Source organism: Erpetoichthys calabaricus, chromosome 15 (genome assembly GCF_900747795.2).
Source record: "Erpetoichthys calabaricus chromosome 15, fErpCal1.3, whole genome shotgun sequence".
In the NCBI taxonomy this organism is placed as follows: domain Eukaryota; kingdom Metazoa; phylum Chordata; class Cladistia; order Polypteriformes; family Polypteridae; genus Erpetoichthys; species Erpetoichthys calabaricus.
In genome coordinates this window covers 81,140,140-81,167,931 of record NC_041408.2, presented here as the reverse complement: position 1 = coordinate 81,167,931, position 27,792 = coordinate 81,140,140, and the positions used below count along the sequence as shown (strand labels likewise).

General features: G+C 36.8%; 1 protein-coding gene across 6 annotated transcripts; it reads right to left on the bottom strand.

The window, feature by feature from the left end:
* Positions 1-134: 134 nt before the first annotated feature.
* On the bottom strand, positions 135-27,567 carry fam98a (family with sequence similarity 98 member A). 6 transcript variants are annotated; one of them, XM_028820470.2, is made up of 9 exons: positions 27,405-27,567; positions 21,774-21,922; positions 15,398-15,532; positions 14,213-14,394; positions 7,162-7,242; positions 6,513-6,629; positions 4,742-4,909; positions 1,697-1,838; positions 135-1,663 (listed from the first exon to the last, which is right to left on the bottom strand). In XM_028820470.2, the coding sequence occupies exons 1-9, from the start codon at positions 27,440-27,442 to the stop codon at positions 933-935; spliced, it is 1,743 nt and encodes a 580-aa protein (XP_028676303.1). In that variant the 5' UTR covers positions 27,443-27,567; the 3' UTR covers positions 135-932. The 6 variants fall into 6 exon arrangements, with proteins under 6 accessions (XP_028676303.1, XP_028676305.1, XP_051775165.1 ...); XM_028820472.2 differs by having other exon boundaries at positions 135-1,630; XM_051919205.1 differs by having other exon boundaries at positions 135-1,597.
* Positions 27,568-27,792: the final 225 nt, after the last annotated feature.

Below are 27,792 nucleotides of genomic sequence, written 5' to 3'. Positions count from 1 at the left end.
AGCTTTACGTGGTTTTAACAAAAGAAACAACGGAAAATGAGAATTGGAAGGCTGCAGCCAATAATGTCAGTTAGATGAGATGCATCAGTCCAGACAGCAGCTTATTTTTTTTCCTTTTTATTTTGAATTAACTGTTAAATCTTTCTACTCAGCCAAGAGTGTAAACTAATGCCTGAAGTAAATAAAATAAAATGCACTGATGCCCATTCCCCAATCCCAGCACAAGGTTGACTGTTAGGCTTCTCATTGAGATTACACACAGATGTCTTTTCTCTTGCAGATTTTGTTAAATGTTGCTTATTAGAGACATTGGCATACAACTTAGGATGTGGATAGAGCCAAACATCATTCAAGAAAACCAAAGTAGCATTTCAATTGTCTTAACATCACCATCTTTATCAATTTCCAATTAATTCTTGAACCATATTGAATTAAGGCTATTCAAGTGTTTCTTCAGTATTTACAACAGAGCTTCCACTGTAGATTCACAGAATGGTACGGACCCTTGTAATAATCCTCCTTCTATTGCTTTCATTAGCACAGAAAAAGGTTGAGGAATAATAGTTGTGAAAGTAGTAACTCTTTTTTCCAAAACAAAAAAAAAAAAAAGAAAAATTGTGACAACAATAAATGGAGATGGCACTGAAACAAAACAAGTTAAGAATCCAAAATTGCATAGATGTTCTGTCTGCGCATCCCCGTCATATTCCAATGCCAGACACATTTAAGGACAACAAAAAAGTGCTGCAGAAACACGATAATGAATCAAATGCAATAGTTCTCTAAAGCTTCTTCCCGGACAGCCATCCTGCTGTGTACACATTTCCGAAACCAGTAAGGCTTTTTTTTTTTTTTTTTTTTTTGTTTAAACTCTTCTCATCAGCCACCAAGTGCATATGCCCGAGCTCTGCTGTAATAGCAGGATTCTCAACTCAACTGGTATAATGTCTTCCTTGACCAAATCCTGCCTGATTATACTGATATCCACCTTGTTGAAAGTACTGCTCAAATTGACCGCCTTGGTTGTAGTTCTGACCTCCTCTGCCACCCCAGCCACCTCCCTGGCCTCCCCGATTACCACTGCCTCTTCCACCCCTCCCACCTCGTCCACCTCTCTCTTGTGAACTGCCATCCTGGTACCGGTTATCCTGCTGGTAACCACTACCACTATGAAAACCCCCTCCACCTCCCTGGTATCCATTATCCTGATACGTATGTGACTGAAACCCACCCTGATAACCGCCACTTGAGTAGCCCCCTCCTCTCTCCTGGTAGCCACCACCTCCACCCCCTTCTGACCAGCCACCTTGCACTTTTCCTCCTCTCCCACCTCCACCTCTGCCCCCACGAGACTGATAATCATAGCCTCCCCTGCCTCCATGGGACTGGCCATCGTAGCCTCCTCTGCCTCCGCGAGACTGGCCGTCGTAGCCTCCCCTGCCTCCTCGAGACTGGCCATCGTAGCCTCCCCTGCCTCCATGGGACTGGCCGTCGTAGCCTCCCCTGCCTCCGTGGGACTGGCCGTCGTAGCCTCCTCTGCCTCCGTGGGACTGGCCGTCGTAGCCTCCCCTGCCTCCGTGGGACTGGCCGTCGTAGCCTCCCCTTCCTCCATGGGACTGGCCGTCGTAGCCTCCCCTGCCTCCATGGGACTGGCCGTCGTAGCCTCCCCTGCCTCCATGGGACTGGCCGTCGTAACCTCCCCTGCCTCCTCCACCTCTTCCTCCTCCCCCAAACTGCTGTGGTCCATCTTGTCTCTTTTGCCAGGGTGGCATCTCAGGAGGGGGGGGCTCAATCTCATTGGGCCGTCCTCCTCGATCTGGTACTCTACCCATAAGTACCTATGGAATACAACGTGAGAAAGGAAAAACATACCATTGATGACAGATATTGGTAACTTTATACTAGAAAATCAAATGTTGGTAAAAATGAATATATTTTGTGAACAAAAGAAAATGTTTTGTATGGTTTTCTAATTAAGGATAATTAAGGAGAACGTAATGACAGCAATTTGCAAGCAAAAGCCGCAATGGTATAACCACCACTCAACCTTTGTCTGTGCACTTTGAACGCTTAACTCAAAAAGAAAAGCAACAACAGAAAGATCAGAGCCAACAAGTAGCGGTTATTAAATCAGAATTTAGAGGTGGATGATAATAGATAGACAGACAGAACTTTATTTGTCCTCAGGAGGAAATATGGCTTTTTACAGAAGCTCTTTCAATAAATAATAAATATAAATAGTAACTTCTTTATATTCCTTGCTTCCCAGTAAATACGAATTATCGCCAATATACTAACAACCCAACTGTGCTTCATTCACTCAGAATATGGAACCAATGTAGGAAGCACTTCAAGATAAAGAAGCTTTTATCTGTGGCACCTCTGCACGATAACCACCTTTTTCCGCTCTCTCAAACGTACGCAGTTTTTAATGTTTGGAAAACATACAACACTTAAGAGATTTGTACATAGATAACGTCTTTGCATCCTATGGACAATTACACTCCAAATTTATGTTTCCATCAACACAATTCTTTCACTACCTCCAAATTAGAAACTTTGCTAAACAAAATCTGCCCAATTTTTTCCTCATCTCCCACCTACTTCTATTCTGGAAGAAATATTGATCAGTCTTAAGGACTCAGACAGCATTTCCGTAATATATAAAAACATTTTAAAGTCCCTTGCTTTCAATGATGCCATAGTACAGCTGAAAAAGGATCTCTTACTCAACATTTCAGAAAAGGAATGGAAGGCAGCCATGCACAGAATTCATTATAGCTCCATATGCTCAAATCATACAATTGTTCAACTTAAAATCTTTTATCGACCACATCTGTCTCATTTAAAACTGTCCAGAATGTTTCTAAGGCAAGACCCAACCTGCGAAAGTTGCAATCGAGCTCCAGCCTCATTGTTCTACATATTTTGGGCCTGCACCAAATGAACATCATTCTGGACCAAAATCTTTAAATGCCTATCAGACAGCCTTGGAGTCACAATCCCAATTACAGCTGTGTTTGGTGTACCTGCAGATGGGCTTAAAGTAGAGAAGGACAAACAAACTATAATTGTCTTTACTTCATTATTAGCACGTAGACTTATCTTGCTCAACTGAAAGAATCCTAACTCACCTCTTTTAAGTCAGTGGGTAACTGATGTTATATACTATTTGAAATTGGAAAAAATCTAATTGTCACTTAGAGGATCAGTTCAAATTTTTTTTTTTTTTAAACCTGGCAGAATGCAATCAATAACATTTTAGAATAAGCATTTAGATGGGGAGATTTTCTCCCCCTTTTTTTTTCTTTCCCTTCTGTTAAAAGTTTTACTCTCTCTGTTAGCCTAGCTGTCTTTCTCATGGGTGGGGGTTGATTTGAACTTAGTTTTGTCAACTTTGACTTGCATGTATGGAATGTTACTTGCTTTTAATAAATTCAATAACATGTTAAATAAATAAATAGTGATAATTATCAAATTGTTGAGACTCCTTGATATCAATAATTACCAAGTATTTTTTGGTATAAAGGGGGACTGATTTAACTTTTTTATTCCACTTCTATTTACATTGTAAGTCTTTCATTCTGCCCACTTAAACACTTCACTGCTGTCCACAGCAACAAAATTGTGTCTCACTCCATGAAGTGTTAAAGGCGAGTTGCTCAAGACCTGCACACATTTCATGAGGGATATGTGCATCTAAATATCAATCAAGTGCTGAGTAATTTCTATAAATGCTTTGTCAGAAAGTTATAACATAGTCCATAATCCTTCCAAATAAAATACATATTTATTTTTATTAGATGTTTGATCCATGTGTTATTTTTGTGTTTACTGTAAATACAGATTTAGTTTGTTCTTTTACAGCGTCACACAAGTGAACGTGCTTATCTACAGCTTATTACAAACTAGAATTTAATGCCCATATACATACAAAAAAAGACAAAAAATATGAATAGTAAAACATGTTCATAGAGACATTTTAGAATAACAACCCCTGCCGCTTGGGAGACAGGTAAAGTTTGACCAAGTATTCTGCTTCTACAACAGGGGTCTGACCTTGGTTAAGTGAATAGCAGAAAATTACAAATGGCTCCGTAACACTTTCCACAATGACAGACACAAGGAATTTTAATTTGATAATAAGGGTTAATCAGACTTACTGTATATTGATCAGGCCCTGATTGGTAACCACTGTATTCAGCTAGCTATAATAGTGAAGCACTTTCAAACACTGCTTAATCCAACCCCATCCACATCAAATTCTGTCATGCAGTGACATACTGAGGGTTGAACCAACCCTGCAGGCAATGCAAGGTTCACTCACACAGCTAACCACACTTAAACAGGGTCAATTAAGAATCACCAAACAACTTAACATACAAAGGAGGAAAACCAACAGACACGGAGAAGACCTCATGCCAACATGGGAGAACATGTGAACTCCAGACAGTTAATGGACACGGCCTTTCAGACCCAGGACTCTGGATCTGTCCTATAGCTATTGCTAGAAATTAGTTGGGTTTATTGGGAAGCCAAAACATTTTGCATTATTAAAAATGTATGTGTGATTAACTTTGGAAATAAATTATTGCAAAGTTAATCAAATGCTCCTCTATAGATTATAAAATCTCACAAAAATATTCACAAATTCCATGTATATAATAGGCAAAGAACATCAAAAGGAGAATACTGTTTTCAGAACATTCTACTTAGAAACATGTAGAACAGTGACATGTACCTTGTTGATTGCACAAGCTGTTTTTTCCCGCGTCCTCCCACTGCTGGTTCTCAATATTTTGGACAGGTCTTCCCGAGCTGCAAACAGGTTGGCAACTGAAATACTACTTTTTGCACCAAGAGCTGCTCTTTTTGGTTGATATACTTTAGCCAACTTTTCAGTATGCACCTAAAAATAATTTATATGTTATATAATAATAATAAAAACAAAAAAAAAAAACAAAAAGATTCTCAGTTCATGCAAGAATGGCCTAGTAGCTAAGGCTTAGACTATTAAATCACCAATGAATCATCATGTGAAGCAGTTTACAGCAAACATAGACTGCGACAATAAATATTAAGGATCTGGTAAATTTTTTTGATTTGATAAACTTTATTAATCCCCAAGGGGAAATTACTGCATGATCTTTGGAAGTTAAGAGTGCAGGGCCAGTCATTGTACAGTGCCCCTGGAGTAATTTTCAGGTTAAGCGCCTTGCTCAATCAACATATTGATGCAAAGTACTGCTTACTAAGGAAAGCAGTCCTCATATGGCTGGCTTGCAAAAGTGACCTGGGGAAAAGTAACTAGCCATCTGGCAGAAATGATGGCCACATACATATTTCCTTTTGCAAAAAAATCCTATAAAATATTTTTTAGGACTACTTTAATTTATGTGCTAGAATAACTGATTACAAAAGTCAAAACATCAATTATCAATCAGAAATTAATAAATCTGTTAGTAATTAAGGCAGAAATTCAGTTTTGGATTATAAAACTCATATGCCTGTATACAGCATGTACTTCCTCTATTAGACTAGTTTCTTTACATATTCCAAAGTTGAGACATGTTCAACATAGTCTTTTAAGTGATCAGTTATTTGATGCCAACAGCAAGATGGAAATACAAATGTCAGTTTTCCTCAAAGAATTAGTAGTGAAATTAACTTTCAAATGTGACTAACTGTCCGAAAGCCCCACAATTCAAAGAACATATTGTGTTGGATTTAGTTGCTCATATGCAGTATAACACAATGGAGCAGGCCCCTATAAACATCTTATAGCAAAACAATACATGTCAAGTGTATAGACAATGTTTTTCAAAACAAACCAACCACCTGTCAGTAAGACATACCAAAAGGTAATTAGTATGTGCAACCATATCTCCCTATATTGTATTTAACAATTAACTGGGACCAGACAACTAGTCAATTTATTAAAGCCTCTCATTGAATGTCAACTCTAAATTGATCAAATGTGCACAAGTCAACGTGTGTGCTCTGGTGTGAGATAGTTGGCTCCTCATTTGTCTCCCATACTGTTAGTGTTTTTTAGTCCCAATCACCCTGCTATGGAAAAATGGGAATGAAATGCAACCAAATTACTATAATAGTGGTTTTGTGGTTCTACTCAAGATTCGATTCCAAACTTTTGAATTTGGACATTAAAAAAAATAAAAAATAAATTATTATAACATTGTCATAAATCACTGCACATTTTAAAGCCTCTAATCTTAAGACAGAGAACGTTTTACAGTACTCCGAACACTACACAAATATTTACTTAACAAAAAAGGCAATAATCTAACTCAGTATCTAATTTATCCATTTTAAATCTGTGAAGCAAAAAATAATGCTGATGTTTACAGTAAATAAGGCAAATAATATGTATGCTTAAGTTGAAGGACGTTAAACTGAGGAGTTTGATATCAAGTAAGTAGGACAAAAAATACACTTGCTAAGCATACAACTGTACTCATTACTTAGAAATACAAAATGCAAAATTTTCCTACCTTGGCTTTTTCAGACCAGCCAAATGACTGCACTGTTACATCAAGACGTTTCAGTAACATTTTTCTTCTAACATCATATTCATTAACTAGTGCTTGGTTAATAGCTTCAACTTTTTCCTGTAGATAAAAGTATACATTAGTTTCTTCTCAGACAGCAACACATGATAGTTGGTATATTGTGTCTGACTTTAGATACCCTTAATGCTTCCCCTTTGAAATCTTTATCCATCCATTGTCTCAAGTACCACATTTATTTTTTTTAGTTCTTCAGAGAGAGTACATGGGGAAAACATTTAGAGAAATGCCAAGATAGCATGTAAGTATTAATTCCATTTTTAATCACTCAAAGTTATTCAATACCAACAAACTAATAAACTATCCATGTTCCTGACTGCATTTGAGGCATGTACCATTAGATCATAAAGAGCACATCAGATAACTGGTCCTATTTGTTCAACCTACAATACTCTAAAACATTTTGATTTAGTAATAGCTATAAAGGAATACTTAAAGCTTATATATATACATTTTGTGTCATGGTAAATGATGAAAATTCCATATATACTGTACCTAAATAATGAGAGCCTGACTAGCAGGATAGAAACTTATAGTTAAGGGTTCATCAAGAGCTAAAAAAACAAAAACAGACCCAGTGAATTGGACCAAGTGGCTTCTTCATCAAAGGTTTTCCAACATGATTTTGGGGAACTTTCGACAAAGCTTCTTTCAACTGTAGGGGGAGATAAACAACAAGAGAGAGAGAGAGACATTACAACCATAAATCTACTTTATCTTTACTACATACTGCTGAAGCAATATTAAAATTACAGACATACTGCTATCAAGGCTTTCACTCCATTAATCAGTTCAACTAATAGAGAGCAAACATTTAACTCTGAACTCACATCCACTTTCAGAAAAAAATGCTCTATCAATGAGATTCCATCAGTGGCAAATTTCATATAACACCTGACAGAACACCTTTCCTCTGGAGTATTTTAATTAGATACGCCTGTTAATTTTATTGTCTAACATCATTTAATAGGAATAGGTTAATCAGAGGAGTCCATGCAGCTAATCTCAGATGCCTATTTCCAATTCATAAGATTTTCAAACTGGTCACAAGTTGACAGTGAAAGGCCCCCAATGTGCTGGGTCAGCTAACACTATTTGGTAACAATTTTTCCTCCCCCCATATATGTATGAATGTAAATTACCAAACATTTGTGCAAAATTTACTGTTTCACCAGCTGCAATCTGTTCCTCTGTGTTTTTATTCATGAACAAATTTTGAAGTAACCTCTGGGGACCTACACTAGTTTACACCTATTACTGTTTTAAACACTCCATCATGTCATTTTGACCTCCGTTAGTTTAAGCTGAAAAGATTGCAGACTTTACATTTCCCTGTATAGTTCACACCACACAGACCTAAAACATTATTGCTTTATTTCTCTGGCTTTTTCTAGCACTCATATACATAAATTCTTGAAATATGGACACTAACACAGCACACATGACTTCTGATGTGACCTCACCAATACTAAACATCTTTAGAATAATCTCTCCTGAAATGTGCTGATGTATCCTTTCTGGTGGAGAACAGTGATGAGTATGTCAGAAGCTCTGCATCATCGGCTATACAATATACTTTTTAGGTTATCTGAAAATAATCCAGGTTTTCTGCTGACTGATTCGGAGTTATATGCAAAAACATCTAATTCAGTGTTATCTGCATGTTCAAAATTAGTGCTAACTTACAGACAAGTTCACATAATAGAAAGGATGATCTTGGTGCCAGTGGACGCAGAATAGCACAGATGGTTGCATATCTGACTGCAAATTAGCAGTATCATGGTCTGAGTCCATCCTTTAGTTTTTTTTCTTTTATTTTGATCTTATTTACTGTAAGTCTCATACACAGAAACGTATGCAGAAGAATAATTGTCAACACTATGTCAGTGATACTGAGAATGTCACACTGCCAGCTAATTACTATAAAAATGTCTTACCATAACAAATGTTGCTTTATTGTCTTACAAATCTAAGATAGTCACACCATCTACCCATTTTTATGTATTCAAATGTGCATTGATTTTAAATTAACTCACTGTGTGAAAGCATAAAATTATCTTTTGATTTCCTTTGCAATTTCCATCGCTGTTTCTTGTATTCTGTAGTGTAAACTGTACACATTACCAAGAAATCAGAATTGTCACTGTTCTTATCTATCTTGCATTGCTCTTTATTAGTACATTTTAGCTGGGAGTTTAAAATGACCACTCCAGTTCTTATGTACATAATTAGTATTTTGTACATTTCTGTTTCCTACTATTTTCTCATACTATCGTAAAAAACTGTTTTGAAGTTAAAGAGTATAAAAAGGGTAGTAATCTAAATACTGACTACTGTGGAATGCAACTTTTTCGTTATTGTCTCTCATACCATAATGAATTGTTCTTGTTCTTAAGCCACTTCTGCATTCTTTTCATGCTGCTACCTACTAATAATTTGATGAGTAGATTCTCAAGTGGCACCATACAAAAAACTTTCGAAACAAACCAAAGTTATGTGTTCCAATGGCTTCAATTAAAACCAAAGCTTACAAACACTGTATGTTTTTATTAAGAGAATTTATGGAGGGTAAATTGCATTATATAGTGGAGATTTTGTCATGCAAAAGATATCAGTGCTGCCACACAGATTCAGAAACATGGGACTGATTCAAAACTCAGAATGATCTCTTAGACATTGAACTGTTTTTGTCCTGCATCCATATTACTTTTCTTTGGATACTCGGTTTTCAGATGCCAAAGGCATGCAAGTTAAGCTGATTGGTGGCTCTAAACTGGCCCAATATGAGTAAGCATGAAAGTATCAGGAACTGTACCCTGTGATGAAATGAAGCCAGGGACAACAGCTGATGCTACTAAAGCAGGCTTCTTTTTGGAACAGTTAATGAATAAATATTTTACATTATCAGTTTTGTCTTTCTAAGCAGTATTTCATAATCATGTATAGTAAGTAGTTTACAGCACAAAAAATGCTCAGTTGTCTTTCTGATTTCCAATTCTACCTTGCAACCTCAGTAGAGAAAAACTGCCAACAAGATGAATAGTACTCATTGTGGTTTTCCCTTAAGATTATTAGCTTGAAAAGTTTTGGACAGGCATGCATTTTTAACTTTAACAGAAAATGCAACAAGTGTACAAGTAAATATGCAACACTTTTGTTTACCTAAATGTATGCATGTGTTTTCGACAAAGAAGCTTATTATGTATATGCTTCTACTATCAGGTAAAAAGTTTCAACCAGCATTTAGTAACATATAATCGAGATAAAAATTAAAACAGTGCACCTCATTAAATTAGTGATAAAAAGAAATACCTTTATGCTGTCAATTCATGTATTCTGAATGTTAATAATTAAAAAAGTTGCTTAGTCTCATGTAATATTTACACCAGCATTAACATTACATATGTAACTGAAAAATTTCTCAAACACATTATTTTCAAAGGGTAAAAAGCATATAAATCAATTTTTGTCACTAGTTTTATTTAAGTATTTTATTATTACTGCGTGCAACTGCAGTCTGACCTTAGGTTACACACAAGTTCCGTTTCAGTGGACGTGTATAACCCAATTTCATATACAAGTCAGAACTTACACTATAAAGAAATATCAGGTGTATTGATAATCTGCACAAAAGCATAGGGATTTATTACTATTTTTATTGAAAAATGTTTCAAAGGTATTGATAAAATAACAGGGAAGCAAAATGTATATACAGTGATCCCTCGCTATATCGCACTTCGCCTTTCGCGGCTTCACTCCATCGCGGATTTTACAGTGGTGTGAAAAACTATTTGCCCCCTTCCTGATTTCTTATTCTTTTGCATGTTTGTCACACAAAATGTTTCTGATCATCAAAAACATTTAACCATTAGTCAAATATAACACAAGTAAACACAAAATGCAGTTTTTAAATGATGGTGTTTATTATTTAGGGAGAAAAAAAATCCAAACCTACATGGCCCTGTGTGAAAAAGTAATTGCCCCCTTGTTAAAAAATAACCTAACTGTGGTGTATCACACCGGAGTTCAATTTCCGTAGCCACCCCCAGGCCTGATTACTGCCACACCTGTTTCAATCAAGAAATCACTTAAATAGGAGCTGCCTGACACAGAGAAGTAGACCAAAAGCACCTCAAAAGCTACACATCATGCCAAGATCCAAAGAAATTCAGGAACAAATGAGAACAGAAGTAATTGAGATCTATCAGTCTGGTAAAGGTTATAAAGCCATTTCTAAAGCTTTGGGACTCCAGCGAACCACAGTGAGAGCCATTATCCACAAATGGCAAAAACATGGAACAGTGGTGAACCTTCCCAGGAGTGGCCGGCCGACCAAAATTACCCCAAGAGCGCAGAGACGACTCATCCGTGAGGTCACAAAAGACCCCAGGACAACGTCTAAAGAACTGCAGGCCTCACTTGCCTCAATTAAGGTCAGTGTTCACGACTCCACCATAAGAAAGAGACTGGACAAAAACAGCCTGCATGGCAGATTTCCAAGACGCAAACCACTGTTAAGCAAAAAGAACATTAGGACTCGTCTCAATTTTGCTAAGAAACATCTCAATGATTGCCAAGACTTTTGGGAAAATACCTTGTGGACTGATGAGTCAAAAGTTGAACTTTTTGGAAGGCAAATGTCCCGTTACATCTGGCGTAAAAGGAACACAGCATTTCAGAAAAAGAACATCATACCAACAGTAAAATATGGTGGTGGTAGTGTGATGGTCTGGGGTTGTTTTGCTGCTTCAGGACCTGGAAGGCTTGCTGTGATAGATGGACCCATGAATTCTACTGTCTACCAAAAAATCCTGAAGGAGAATGTCCGGCCATCTGTTCGTCAACTCAAGCTGAAGCGATCTTGGGTGCTGCAACAGGACAATGACCCACAACACACCAGCAAATCCACCTCTGAATGGCTGAAGAAAAACAAAATGAAGACTTTGGAGTGGCCTAGTCAAAGTCCTGACCTGAATCCAATTGAGATGCTATGGCATGACCTTAAAAAGGCGGTTCATGCTAGAAAACCCTCAAATAAAGCTGAATTACAACAATTTTGCAAAGATGAGTGGGCCAAAATTCCTCCAGAGCGCTGTAACAGACTCATTGCAAGTTATCGCAAACGCTTGATTGCAGTTATTGCTGCTGAGGGTGGCCCAACCAGTTATTAGGTTCAGGGGGCAATTACTTTTTCACACAGGGCCATGTAGGTTTGGATTTTTTTTTCTCCCTAAATAATAAAAACCACCATTTACAAACTGCATTTTGTGTTTACTTGTGTTATATTTGACTAATGGTTAAATGTGTTTGATGATCAGAAACATTTTGTGTGACAAACATGCAAAAGAATAAGAAATCAGGAAGAGGGCAAATAGTTTTTCACACCACTGTATATGTAAGCATATTTAAATATATATCGCGGATTTTTTGCTGGTTCGCGGATTTCTGCGGACAATGGGTCTTTTAATTTCTGGTTCATGCTTCCTCAGTTGGTTTGCCCAGTTGATTTCATACAAGGGACGCTACTGGCAGATGGCTGAGAAGCTAGATTGCTTACTTTTCTCTCTCTCTTGCGCTGACTATCTGTGATCCTGACGTATGGGGATTGAGCAGGGGGGCTGTTCGCACACCTAGACGATACAGACGCTCGTCTAAAAATGCTGAAAGATTATCTTCACGTTGCTATCTTTTGTGCAGCTGCTTCCTGAAACGACATGCTGCACGGTGCTTCGCATACTTAAAAGCTCGAAGGGCACGTATTGATTTTTGACTGAAAAACAAACTGTCTCTCTCTCTCTCCCTGCTCCTGACGGAGGGGGTGTGAGCTGCCGCCTTCAACAGCTTTGTGCCGCGGTGCTTCGCATACTTAAAAGCCAAACAGCCCTAGTGATTTGTTTGCTAGAGATTGTTTTCTCTATCTATGTGACATTCTGTGCTCCTGACACGCACTCCTTTGAAGAGGAAGATATGTTTGCATTCTTTTAATTGTGAGACAGAACTGTCATCTCTGTCTTGTCATGGAGCACAGTTTAAACTTTTGAAAAAGAGACAAATGTTTGTTTGCAGTTTGAATAACGTTCCTGTCTCTCTACAACCTCCTGTGTTTCTGCGCAAATCTGTGACCCAAGCATGACAATATAAAAATAACCATATAAACATATGGTTTCTACTTCGCGGATTTTCTTATTTCGCGGGTGGCTCTGGAACGCAACCCCCGCGATGGAGGAGGGATTACTGTACTTTAAAATCACACAATCAACTTAATTAAGATTTTTAACTACAAATTTGTAAAATTACATTGATGTTATGCTTAAACATCCTACAGTTTCTGATAATGAAACGGTAACTCAAATGATCTTTTATATAGCCTTTGTCCTTCAATTTTACCAATCAGCTGTAGCCTAAATTTTTAGCAATTCACAATGATATTTTTCCACTTTCTGCACACTGTTGTATATAAGGTTCATTTTCTTCTTCCAAGGTTATTACTTTTTTTTTTTTTTTTTTTAAATTACCACCAGAACCTTCATTTCCACTGGATATTCCATTTCAGTGGTATATTGATGGCACAAAAATCCAAACTTAGTGATGATTTAAGACTCATGGGCAAAAGCGCAAAATGACTGAAAAATGGTGACTAAGTACAGTAAATACTGTACTACGCCTCACCATTAGTGACGGCTTTTCATTCATGGCAAAACTAGTTAGCTTCTTTCATAAGTAAAAATGTAAGTCTCTGGTTTAAAATCAATTACAATTCAGTTCAAAAGAAAAACTGAGTTTTGAGATAAGCTTGGGCATTTCATCAAGCCTGGCTATAGACACTCTGGGACCTCGACAATTGTATCAGAAACTACAGAAAAGGTACTTTCTCCCTCCACCAAATAGAAAGATGTGTGGTGAAAACCCTTGTGTTTGTGTTGTAACGGAGACTTACAAATACTTTGAGTATCTAAAACACAAGAAGAAAAGAGCAACGGAATGAAAAAAGACACTTGGCATAAAGAAGTTCAAATTTTTTTCAATACTTCAGCCATGAGATTTATTACATCTCATCTGTGCAAATTAATTTTCTGTATGCAGAAAATATTTTCATTTCTTACTGCAGAAATTGTTAGGACTTGAAAAACTGAAAGAATACAAAAAAACTGAGTTTTAAGTGGTCATTTGTATTTGTGGATTGCTTTAAGCTTATTTTATTTGGTAAACCATTCAATTCTAAGAATGTGGACAATGTAAATAATTTAAAATAAGTTATGCTATTCATATACAAGATTATTTAACTAAATCCATCAAATATCGATTTCAATTATTTCTTTTATTTGGTAAACCATTCAATTCTGAGACTGTAGACAATGTAAATAATTTAAAATAAGTTATGTTATTCATATACAAGATTATTTAACTAAATCCATCAAATATTGATTTCAATTATTTCTTAAAGAAGAACTGCGCTTTAACTATATGTGCTGCAACAGATTCATTACATACAAAAAAAAAAACAAAGCCTTAACGTTTCTTTTATTTTTTGGCTTCACAAAGTTTCACCTTGAAGCAGTGTCTAACGTGGCTGTGGTCTCTAGTAGTGATTATACTGTACTATACCACATACTTTAATTGCTTACCTTTTTCTCAATTCCACTGAAGAACTGAAACATGGTAATGTTGGCAGGAGGTTTGGACATGCCCAAGCCCATACAAATCCCCTTAAGTTCATTGAAGACCTCACTACCTTGCTGTTGGGGGGCTTTTGTTGGCTTATTCACATGAATCATTTTTGTAGCCTCCAGTTCAGAAATTAAGTAAGCTGAGAAACAAACAAACCATTGCAAGAGACATCACACTTATGTCAAACTCAGATAGGTATGGTAAAATTACAACAGTCAAAAAGAATGAAAAAAAATAAATGAATTCAAAATTAAATTGAAATACATTCACATGGTGGTGTTTTTTATTTTAAAATATCTACTCTTAACCAACCTCATTTTTCAAACAAATGTTATATAGTTATAACTATTCTATACAGTGTTTAATAGGGTACACAATGTTTTCTGAAATGTATTTTAATGAATAATACATTATCAAGATAGAAATTTGCTTAGTAGTTAAAGTGTTAATTAATAGGGTAAAGGTTAGCTTAGACATTACTACAACAACAACGACTACTACTATTTAGATAATGTAATGTTCTTGCATTGTTTTTTTTGTATAGTGATTCAACAAATAAGTGAAACATTTATATTATTAACGTAATCAGGAAGGTCAAAATATTGGTTTCATTGAAAGGTAAAGCAGGGTTTAAAGATGAAAACTACGCTTTACAGAGGCTGAAAATCCAATACAGTTATAACCAAGGCTGTTACCACTTGTTGTCGATATTTGCATGCTGAACCTTTATGACCCTAAGAACACTTCTAACACCACATTTCTCACCCCATCATTAGGAAGCATGACCGTGAAGCTTGGGCGTTTCCTCAGGCCTAGTTCTAAACACTCCGGGACCTTATATTGGAAACTACAGACGAGGTTCCTTTTTCATCCAATTAAATGGAAATATGTGTTGTGGCAACCCTTCTATCTGTGCTCTTTCTGAAACAGTTGCATAAATACTTTGAAGATTTAAAGCACACAAGAAAAGAGCAAGAGAATGAAAAAGATACCCAACTTATAGAAGTTCAAATGTTTTTAACACTTCAATCATTAGATTCATTACATCACATCTGAGCAAATTAATATTCAGTATGCAGAAAACACTTTTATTTCTTACAGCAGAAATTGTTTGACTAATGTAGAAACCAGTCAGAACTTACTAAGTAGCAAAAGACAGTTGTTCTTATTTAGAAGGCGTTTTGTGACATCTCCTGATGTAAGAACTGAATAAGGACACATCATCTCAGACAGCAAACCACTCATCTCTAGCTGGAAACCTTCTGATTCATTAGGACCTACAAAAGTAAAAGATACATTAAAAACATTAGCCTGTACTACTAAAGTAATATTTTTACCTTAAAAAAAAAAAGCTTTTAAAGAATAAGTAGAGTATTCCATTAAAATCAGACATGATTACAGCTCCAAGTTATCATAATCTGTAGCTCTTCAAACAGAAGTCCATGCTGCTATCTCGTTAAATATTGTTAGGTTGGGAGCATGCACTGATACAGTTCGTTGCTGCACCCACCACACGATAAACTACCGTTAGCCACATTAATATGAAATCTAAAAACAGTGGCAAACATTTTTTTTCCCCCCAAAAGTTTTACTTCTTGAAATATTTTGGTGATAATACACCATCAAGCTGAATACAAATATAATTTCAGTTAGACTATATAATGTATGAATTTGGAGAATCATAAAATTAACTTTTAGTGTAATGGGTTTAATTGCTTGAAGATGCCAACAAATTGCATTAGGTCAACTGAGCAGAAAAGGTTTTATACTCAACATATGATGCTTCTCGTTTCAGAGTCTAACAATAGTTCACCAGCACTGATAGATTCCACTTGCCCTGATACCACTATTTCATCGTTGCAATGTCTGGGTGAAACCTTTCCTTACGCTTGTCACTAACTGCACTAAAGTTAGCAGGGAAATAGTGCAAGTGTGAATGCGGAAAATGAGTCTTTAGTGACATTTTGCACTTTACGGTTTTGGTGGCTTAAAGCATGTTGTCAACCAGCTGGACAGTTTGGTGCTCTGTAGTTGCTAAGAAAATTCTCAACAACATCCTTGAATACCATCCATGTGATTTCTCTCCAGTCCCAGTAGCTGATATTTGAACCACTTTTCATTGATTAAGTGTCTGATTTGTAGACCAGCAATTACACTTTACTTAAACAAAGCATCAATTATTCATGGAAACATCCGCTTCAAACAGATAAATCCACACACTCCTTGCTCAACACTTTCACAAAAGTTTTCATCAGCCTAAGTTTAATAAGGATGAAAAAATAATTTTATTTGGTTGACGAGCGGTTTATGTGCTTCACTTTTCTGCCCTAGAACCAAATTTACAGAAGGGACAGTTTTTGTTTTGTTTTTTTTTTTTTTTAACATTTTTAATGAAACAATGGTACACAGTATGTCTGAGCTGCAGTCCTAGTAGAAGTGCAACTACTTTTAGATCACCACAGATTGTAGTTGTTATACTATATAAAGTATGTATACTTATAATGTGACAGGAAATTGTCAAAATATACAATTGCAATAAAATGGTAAATGATTGGAAAATTTAAAGCTGATTTTTGTGATGCTACAATACTGCTGAAATAAACTCCATTCTAAAAGATGGATTAAGCCACTTTGACAGCATTACCTTGTGAATAATTAAACTAAATTACCCATTCATCTACTGTTTACAATGATGTGGAACATTTTGGAATTGAGAAACTTTCAACCATAAATATTTTTGTAAGGTGCATGAAAAAAAAATTTAGGGGGATCAACCTGGCCACATATGTTTGTTAGTCTCATGACTGCCACTAGAGGGTAGTAGAACATAACAGACATAAACTTCAGTTACTTTTTCATATTTGCATTTTTAAATGTATATTTTAGCAGTGGCTAAGGTGTTACTCACTACAGAAAAGGTACTATATACTGTAAAATAAAACAAATAGGTACTTTATCGAGAGGGGAAACTGCAGTGTTAACAACAGCCAACACATAAATACTACACAAAGTAAAACCATGATAAAACAGATTTTCACACTCTTAAATATAACTGTTTTTAATGAAAAAATAGCTTGCTACTATTCTGGAAGATGAAATACAATTCTAATAATGGATAAATTGCTCCAAAATAGGAAATACTAATCTAGTTAGTTTTGTGATTTGTCTTCTTCCTCTTATTTAAGAAAGGACTGTATAACACGCACAGTGTGCTCAAGAAGATGTATATAACTAAAAACAACTGGTATAAATAAGCTCTCTAATAGTGCATCCTGGGGAATTGCCATAGAATCAGCCTTCTTCTAAATGTATTGTTTAGTTTGACTAGGGTGATGGGCAGAAGATGTGACGCACCGTTTATAGCAGCACACGGTTTAACCAAAATTCTTCTCTGTGCAGCTGCTTCCAGAGAGCCCAAGTACATCCTGATTAACTCAAACCTGTTGCATCTCCTGTGCTCATAAAAACACCACACTTATGATCACAGAATGACAGAACATACAGAGAAATGTCCCACCCAAACCAGAGGACCTGAGCCTCTTCAGAAAACATGGAACACTCTGGTCCTTAATAAAAAATACAATCTGCTCTGTCCAGCTGCTTATACACCTGAACCATCCTGAATGATGACAGTACAGGGAACCCTGACTTTATGTATGTGTATTGTTAATATTAAAAAAATATTATATATAAATCACTGAACATAACATTTGCTAAAACAATATAGCTCTCTATTAAACAGAAAGAAGTCAGTCTATTAAGAGTGAAAATTGTGAAATGAAAGCATCTATATGTAACATCTGTAAAAAGACCAATTTCCTCTAGGGACAAATAAAAGTTATATCTATCCGTCTATCCAGCTGATTTCTGTCATCTGGCAGTTATACTCTGTTGGGTGTATCCAGCATTAATGTTTGCAATGCATAATCTATGTGAATGTGTTTTGTGATGTATGTATTATTAAAATGCACTACATTTTTCATTCCAACAGATGGCACACGATGTTGACAATCCAACAACAAATGCAGTATAATGGAAGCAGACAACTGACACTACAACTTCTTAATGAAATTTTAAATAGAAAAAATGCAGGAAATAAAAAAAAAAAAATCAAGAAAGAATACTAATGTGATTTGACTCCATTAAACAGTCTTGTGATCTGCCCTAATTAATGTGCAAATAAATTCCATTAACAACCATAAATAAGGCATGCTTGCTTCTAGAGAGTCATGCCATCAACCACTTCACTCTGTATGGCAGTCAGTGGGCTCCAATGAGATTAGTACTTCCTCTATTGGCCTTTTTGTATCTCCTGTCATTTATTTCTATTTAATATTTCCTTTATCACATTATAGTGAATAAAAAAAAATGCTATGCATTTTATTAGTAAAGATGACAAACACATTGGAATGGGCATGTTGAGAACTGCGCCCTTGAGTGAGTGTTTTGTTAGTGACGTCATAGGTGTTGCACACAGCAATTACAGTATGTTCTGTTCAACTCATTTCAATTAGATGACACTTCTTTATTTAAATATACGAGCTAGGCCAACAGTCAATGATTTACCATGGAACGGGACAGCCAGTCAAACCACCTGTGATCTTTAGTGTATTTTTAAATCAACATGAGCCAAATTTCAAGTGTCAAAGCTAAGGTTCTGAATACATTCAATGTGATATTTCAGTTTTTTTATTTTTAATACATTTGCAAAAATTCCTAAAATTATGCTTTTATTTTATTCTGGGGTATTAAGTGCTGTTTGATCAGGGATAAAATGAAATTAAATGATTTTAGCATATGGTTGCAACTTAACAAAATGAAGGTGTCTGAATATTTTCGAAAGGCATTGCATACAGACTTGTGTTGTTATTCTATCAGTCTGTTATTATCCTTCAACAGTACAATAATAGTATAAAAGTAAAACGAAAGTAGTCAGGACAGTAAAGTACTATCCATCTATCTAATCACAACTGACTGGTGACCTTAAGAAATCATGACTTAAACAATTCTACTTGGGATTTAATAAGTATCTTTTTAATATATTCATCAAACATAGCATGGTTCTCCTCGAGCATGTGTCTCAAACTCAGAGGGATGTATGGGCTGCACATAGAAAAAAGTGCTAGTCAACAGGCCACATTCCTTTCTAAACGATACAAATACAATATTACTGTTAATCAATTATTTGAACTACAATAGTACATTATTACAGTAATACCGCGAAGTTTACACAACGTGCTTATCATAAAATCCAGTTTACCAGTTCAAATGTTGTTAAATGCAGTCTGACTGCTCAGTTGGCAGCGTTTGGCAGACACAAGGACATCAAGATTGGACTTGATGTTAGGCACGGTAGACAATTGCAATTTTGCTCTCAGATGCTCATCTGTAAGTTCTGAACGTTACGCCGATTCGTTAATCTTCACCACATACATATGTACTGCCAAACATGGCCGTGACTCTGGCAGCAGCTTTAACAAGTTTTGGAAATTTTTCGTGCGACACAAACTTTTATCCATATACTTCTGTTTAAGCGCAGAGTCACACTGTAAGTCCAAAATCTCCACCTGTAAATCTTCTGAAACGCAAGCAACGTCCACCGCAAACAGAATTGCAAAGAGTGCAAATTGAGATTCAAGAGCCTGAGACTCCTCAAAACAATCAAACTCTTTAAGTAATTGAGAAATGATATCTGAGTAATATCTCAAGCATTCTGGTTCAACACGTACCAATGACTGCATAGCTGAAAAATGAGCCAAATTGCCAGACTGCAGCTGTTTGGCCCACAAAAACAGCTTACATCTAAATGATATGACACTGTCATTCATCAGTGTAATCACCTGCTTTGGACTCTGGAGCCTCAAGTTGAGTGCGTTGAGGTGTTCCGTCACATTTGTAAGAAACGCTAAATCTGATAGAAATGACGGATCAGAAAGTTGGCAAACGTCTTTATCTTTCAATGTTATAAAAAACTCTTCAACACGTTTCCTCGACTCAGCCATCTGACTTCGGTATGATATAGCAACTCTCCATATTCAGTGTCCATATCAAGGAAGAATGAAGTTAACTGCCTGTGGTTGAGACCTCTCGCTCATATAAAATTAACAGTCTTAACAACAACGTCCAAAGCTTCTTTCATTTGCCACACAAAACTTCCCGATGCAGAATGCAGTGTACAGCAGTAAAAGGACCCGACAAAGAAAGCTGGTTTCGTTTTCCTTTCAACAATCCCACAACACCAACGTTTTTAGGACACATTGCTGGTGCACCGTCTGTTGCCACAGACACGAGTTTATCCCATGGTGGTCCTGTTCTGTTAATGCAACCTTCCAATTCTTGAAAAATGTCACGACCATTCATTGTGCCTTTCATAGGTAATAAATCTAATAATTCTTCGGTTACGTTTAGGTTTTCATCAACCCCACGAATGAACATAGCACAGCATGCAGTATCTGTTGCACCAGTATTCTCGTCAAGTGCTACGGAATATGCTTCAAAACCTTGTGCTGCTGTAAACAGTTGCTGATGAATGTTACTAGCCGATTGAGTGATTCTGCTAGCAACAGTATTTGATAACAAACTTATGCCTTCAAAAAGTTTGGTTTTGTCCGGACAAATAATTTCACATGCCTTTATAAAACAATCTTTTATGAATTGGCCTTCAGTGAATGGTCGCAAAGATTTTGCTATCATATTACAGAGGACAAAACTCGCTTTTACAGAATCTTCACTCAACTTACTAATATTCGAGAAAAAGTTTTGCTGTTTTGTAATTGATGCTTTCAGTTGCTAAACCTTTTCGTCATACAGTTTGCCAGACAATACACCATACTGTTCTCGATGCAGTGTATTATAATGTCGACGCACATTGTACTCCTTAAACACCAGAATAAACTGCAAACAAATGAGACACTGCACTCTGTCTCCAACCACCGTGACAAAATACAAATTTTCCCATTTACCCTGGAATATTCGTTTTTCGTCAGCAATCTTGAGCTTTTTCAATGACAAAGACAACATTAATGACTTTAATCAACAGTGAGGTGTACAATTAACAGCATAAACTTTACAAAGTAATTCGCAAATGTTGTTTACGTCGACTGTTTAACTGACATCACTGGAAGTAAAAATAACAATAACGAATGTTGAGGTAAATAAGAAGAATGGTATTTTCATTCTGATTGTCAGACTGGAAACAGTATTGTGAGGAAAATGCTGCAAAGTAAAACAGATTTTAGTGGTAGATTTTGGCAGTTCAAGTAAGTCGTTGTGGGCCGCAGATAACTGCCTCAGGGGCCACGTGTTTGAGACCCTTGTACTAGAGGTAGGTGGATTTACTAGTTGAACTTCACTGACTAAAATGATAAATGTTTCGTAATCCAAACGCTGCTCCAGGACTCTGACAGAAAGAACTAAACTTAGAAATCACACATAACCTGTAATGTACAAATGCATTGTCTATCCCTAGCAGCCAGTGGATTACCACCTTTTCAGATATTTCAGTTTTTGCCCACTTACTATTTGTTGCTTGAACATTCTCTTCTAGCTTACAGTACAACTTTAATTCAGAAACAAGCCAGGCACAGAGTTTTGTAAATTCTGGTGAGGATGCTCCTCCAGTTACTGCTTCATCCAGGGCGCCATCTTCGAGCAGTGGACCTTTATAACTGGGGGAAAAAAAAAGACAAACTTGTTGTTGTACATATGATTCTTTGACACAGAACAATCCTAATTCTGAGTCACGTTCATTGTGAAAATCTACCGTTTCTGCCTCATGCTACTTTATAAGGCATTACTGAGGTCTTACAATGTTATCTAAATGACAAAGGATTATGGTATAGAAAGCTTTGCAAATTTATGAGTTAGTATTCACTTAATTGTCTTTAAAAATTATGCAGCTATATTCAGTACACATACATTGCTTTCTACATCCACCATTAAAAAAATATTTCTCAATGCAGAGTTGTAAGAAGCAGAGATCTATCCCAATGATATCAGCTACAAAACAGGAACCAAGTCCACTGCAGAGAACACTAAGACACACAATGTACCAGAGAGTGCAACCAATAGGTTTGCTTGGTTTCTTTTCACATGTAGTTTACGGAAATTTATTTTTTTACTTAGGTATAACCAACTTTGTTATTTGGGATAGGTTACATGAGGTTGTGTATGCCACTTGCAGATCAATATGATGCAAAACCATGTTGTGAAGCAATTACTGCTTTAAATCACATGGAGTAACTATGTCTCAGCTTTGCACAATATTTGAGATTGATTAAGGCCCAATCTTCCTATGCAGATTTGCTCTAGGTTGTTCATGTTAGTAGGGCAATATTTGAACACCATAGTTTCATATAGTGACACAATAAAATTGAGATCATGGCTTTGACTGGATCAGCATCGGACTTTTTCATTTTTTCGGTCCATTAGCCAGTTCAAAGTTACTTGGCCTTGTTTTTCTTCTGTTGAAACATTACTTTAACCCAGCATTCAGTTTTTAATGGGCTAAGACTGTTCCTAATGGAGTATTTTCTTGTATTTTCAACCACACACTCATTACTTTTTTTTTTTAAATAAGACACCCAATCTTTGTTGTTATGTTTCAAAAATCTAGATTACTTTACCAATAGATACCCCAGGGAAATACCATGAAACATAAAAAATAAAATTCTAAAGACCCACTTTTTTAATGTGTCTTTTAGTTTCACTTCTAACAGAATACAAATGCATAGTACTATCCTATGTGGAAGAAAAATTAGACTTAGGGCGCATAAATTGTTTCAGTATGCTTTCCACATTAAAACATAGCATCTATCTTAGAAGTAGTATAAAAGGGTTAATAAATATCAGAAACTTGTTCAAGCAAATCGGGAAACCAGATAAAGGTCAACTGAGCAACAAAGATAAGGATGAATCAGGAGAAGGTTGATGTTGTACATAGAATGTTCTAGTAGGATTAAGAAAAATCGGCAGATATCCAGCACAAAGCAAAGACTGGACAGTTGTCACATACACGGAAATTTCAAGTGTAAAAGCTGAACCTGAGGGATATGAGAAGAACAAGAATGTAGTAGAACGAGACTTTTATTTGGAGAAGATATTTTGGTGTGTAAGTCAATGAACCAATCAGAGTAAATGTCAGGCAGTGTATATGCATTAACTCAGCATTGTAATGTAAATTCAATAGTCTATAAATATGAGCCTGTAAGTTTGCTTATTGACCACAAACCTTTTCCAATTCCACAAATAGGTCACACTTTCGCATCTTCTCGAATATTAGTTTCATTTTTTTAGCCATCCTCCCCACACAAGCCAGAGTTCTGCAGAGCCCCTGATATGGTTGACTGGTGTACCTATTTTCCAGTCTCAGTTACTGAACTTTGTAGCTCATTCAAAGTGAAATCTGAAAGCAAAAACTCAAATTAAATGTATAAGATCTGTGGTTTACGTTATCTTGCCAGGGCTTAAAAAATTCAGTGAAGGGTTACAGGATTACAGAAAAAAATACTCAAAAAGAGTGTCTGTTTTGACATGGAAGGGCATGTGATGGTTACCTCTCATCTCAGCTAAGATCTATCCATTCATTAACACTTATGGATATTTGAATAAATTATTCAGAGTGTACATCCCTAATGTGGTGTCTTTTATGTGTGGTAGTGATAAGAAATGCACTCCAGAAGTAATGTCAAAAGCCCACTAGAGACTTCAAATACAACACCCCTTGATTTTAATACAGTATACCAGAAGATTTTTCTTGGTCAATGGTTACAATCAACTCCTTTTATAACTTCCAGTAAGCCTCTTAACTCACTAAAGAATCATAAAGAGACAAAAGCCTTTCCTGTGCTCCCTGTACATTAAAAAAAAAAAACATGCCATCAATGGTTAATATATGCTTTTAGTAACTCGGTATAATCAGCATGCCCAAATAGTTTATTCTACACTAAATAAATATCCATGGTAAGGACTGTTTCCTGTCCACTCATGTGCAGTCCAGGATTGATTCCTCCCTTGGATCCAATGGTGCCATGACAGGCTGTTCATTACAACAATCCTGTAACACAGGAAGTAGTTTCATGATGATATGAATGGATAGAAAGACAAAATAACTGAAAAGCTCTTGCCCCTTCTATATACATACAATTAATTATTAATTCACATGCATGTGCAATTTTGGTACCACTGTATCTTTAAGGAACCAATTTGACAGTAAGTACATACAGTATATACTCTTTTGCCAGCACGATTTTATACAGTAGAATATCACGCTCATTGAAGCCTTTGCCAACTTTGTCAATAATTAAAGCGAACAGTCAATAGTCAAAGAATGGAAACAGGTTTTACCGAACCACACCTAAGACCTAAGACCTAGACCTAAGATGCAAATCATCTTAGCAACAGCAGCACTATACACAAGACCTGTTTCAACTAAATAAACTAATATAACACATTCAAACCTGCTTAATCTACTACAGGAGTGCATCCCAACACACACCTCCACTACAGGAGTGCATCCCAACACACACCTCCCAAATAACCCAAATCAGAGGCAAGGGGTGCGAAAGGAAAAACTACAGTAGCCAATGGCATGTAAACGAGAAGTTGAAAGGCTATTTTAGAACAAACTGAAACTGAATCATTGGTTGAATCAAGTGACAGTGACAAAACTGTGAATTGGTCATCAGACGTTGACGTGAACAGTGAAGCTGATGCATACAGGACCATACTGCCAAATCTCTGTGATATGCCTGGTAAATTCAGTTACGTTAAAGTTCACCGTGGTGCATCTAAGGGTATGGCAAAAATAATTGCAATCACGTGGAAGGAAAAGAAGAAGTTAGACCCTTAAGCAGCAACTGTCAAAGTCCACGTCAGGGGAAATATGCAAAAAACCATGCCGTGTGCTTCGGTAGCTTACAACAACACAAAGGATCCATCAATTGTGATAATCAGCCATGGAAATTCTACCCACTCTTGTGCAAGTGACTTACACTTACATGTATTTGCTTAACAGATGCTTTTATCCAAAGGCACTTCAAAAGAAGTAAACAATCTTGTAACATTAGACTAGGTGCTGTTTGTTCACCATGTGTAGTAGGCCAGGTAACAAAAGTTGATTGCCACAAGAGATGTAATAATTAATGAATTTACAACCATAGATTAACAACCGATAAAGCAATTAAACTTAACGTAACAACAAATGAACCAACAATAAGAAAAATCACAAAGTTTGCCCCCACTACACAGGAAGAGAGTCTGGATTGAGACTCAATACTAGGCAGAGGTAGCATCACTAGACGCTGTTCACTGGCAGACCTGAGTGGGTGAGAAGAAGCACAGCACCTCACCAGTGCCTCAATATACCCAGGTGCTGACCCACTGACCCCTCTATAGGCAAGCATCAGGAATTTGAACTAAATGCGTTAATGCTACAGGAAGCCAATGTAGTAACCTGAAGAGAGGAGTGACATTTGTCCATCTCGGCTGGTTAAATACAAAGCGGGCCGCTACATTTTGGACCATCTGCAGTGGCTTGATAGCACATGCATTTCTAGCAAATTGGGCAAAGGAATATGTTTCTACTTTCCTGATTGCAACTCTGTGCATTGTTGACTGCTTCAAAACATGTCACGTGAAGGACATGTACTAAAATCTGGACAAGACATAACTTTCTTACTATGTTTATGTTTTGGTATTTACACCTAACATTTCTTCTTGTTGGAAAAGAAAACAAAAAATCAACACTCTTGGTTAGTTTTTCCAAGATAAACATAACAGTAAGAAGGCTGCAGTTTGCCTTAGATGAATGAAAGCACTAACAAGCCATACTGTTAAATACCAAGTTTTACTATCAGCAAGGAGTGTCTTCTAATTAGGACACTGGTTGAAACACAAAACCTGTAGCTACAGCAGCCCTTCAGGAGGAAGTGTTTATCAGGGCTTCCATTTGACAAAAATTGATTTCTATAAAGCCTTAGGACTGTCACTGGCACCAAACAAACTTTGACAGTGGGCATCACAAGTAGCAGAAACCAACATTATGTCCAACTAGAAGATGTTGTTAACGACTGTCCTTGGCTGGGGGACATGGTGGTTCAGACTATGACCCAAATGATCAAATCCAAGCCCCAGCACTGCCAGTGCATAGTCTGTATTTTCCAGTGTCTGTGCAAATCTTCATTTCGGTTCATCCAGCTACCCAAAGGTGTGCAGATTAGTTTGATGGGAAACTCTGAATTGGCCCTGTATGAGTGAATCCCGGCATGGATATGACCCATGATGAATTGCCACCCTGTCCAAAGTTGGATCACTCAATTTGCCTAAAAAGCTGCCAAGCATCAACTACCAGTGGATAAGTGGGTAAAAAAAAATAGATGAATGAATGACAACTTTTGTTTTTGGGCTACAAAATTTCTCTAAGCTTTTTCAAACAAAGTTAAAATGCATTCACTGATCATGTCATTAAAACATATACATAAATAAAAGTGATATTAGCAGTAGCCATTGGTGGCAAAATAATTATTAAAGACGCTGCTTCGTTTTCACTCGTTTATAAAAATAGCTTTAATGGTAACAGTATAAGATGATGAAGGTCTATTTTTATGCAAAGCCATACAAAACGCCCAGTGACTGCGCTGTAAGCAACAGCCTGACTTTCCCCATTGCAGGCCGGTGCCAGCTTAATCCTGCCCTGTCAACCATCAGGCACACGTTCAGTCTAGTATAGTACATTAAAGACACATATAACACATTATATAAACACATACACACTATATATATATGACTAGCTCAAGTCATTTTAATATGTATCATAAGCATACACGAGGAACGAGAAATGCACGACTTATGGACGTTTCGACACTAGGATACAGTTAAACTCATTTGTAATGTGCCAGTAAATTATCATCAATCAAAATAAAATAAAAAAACAACCACAATCTCGAACAACTGCAAAACACTGTAACAATACAAGAACTTGATGTAAAAGTACGTGTTCATTCAGACTATACTGTCCCCCACAGAACGACACGTGCGAGGTCTTTTAAACAAACAAGACGCAGTTTCGTTTATAACAGCTTTCGAAAACAATGACAGTCTCGTCACCCTTCATAAATGGCCAAATAAGGTACACTCCCGTGTTATACCCACCCTAGATCCTCTAACGAGTCCAAAATATCGTTCTCCATTGCACCGTTGAATTATTTCAAACGCAGATAGAAAACAACAGAGGGATGAATCCGAACGGCTCCCCACACGCAGCTGCAGGGTTGGCATGTCGGGGTCCAAACCCGACCTCTGCACTCGGCTGAGGGCTAACCAAAGATTTGCCTGAATCGTGCCGCATTGCACCGCGCGACCGATGGTCGCGAAGGGTTTAAAGAGAACCCTCACCGAGTGAGAATCTGTCTTTTACGAAACGAATCGTATGTAAGGGAGAGCGCTATCATGAAAAGATTCCAGTTAAAAAACGTATCTTGTTACGTTCATTTTGGTATCCCTTTCCCTTGCAGTTAAGGACCCCTTTTGCCTCAACCGC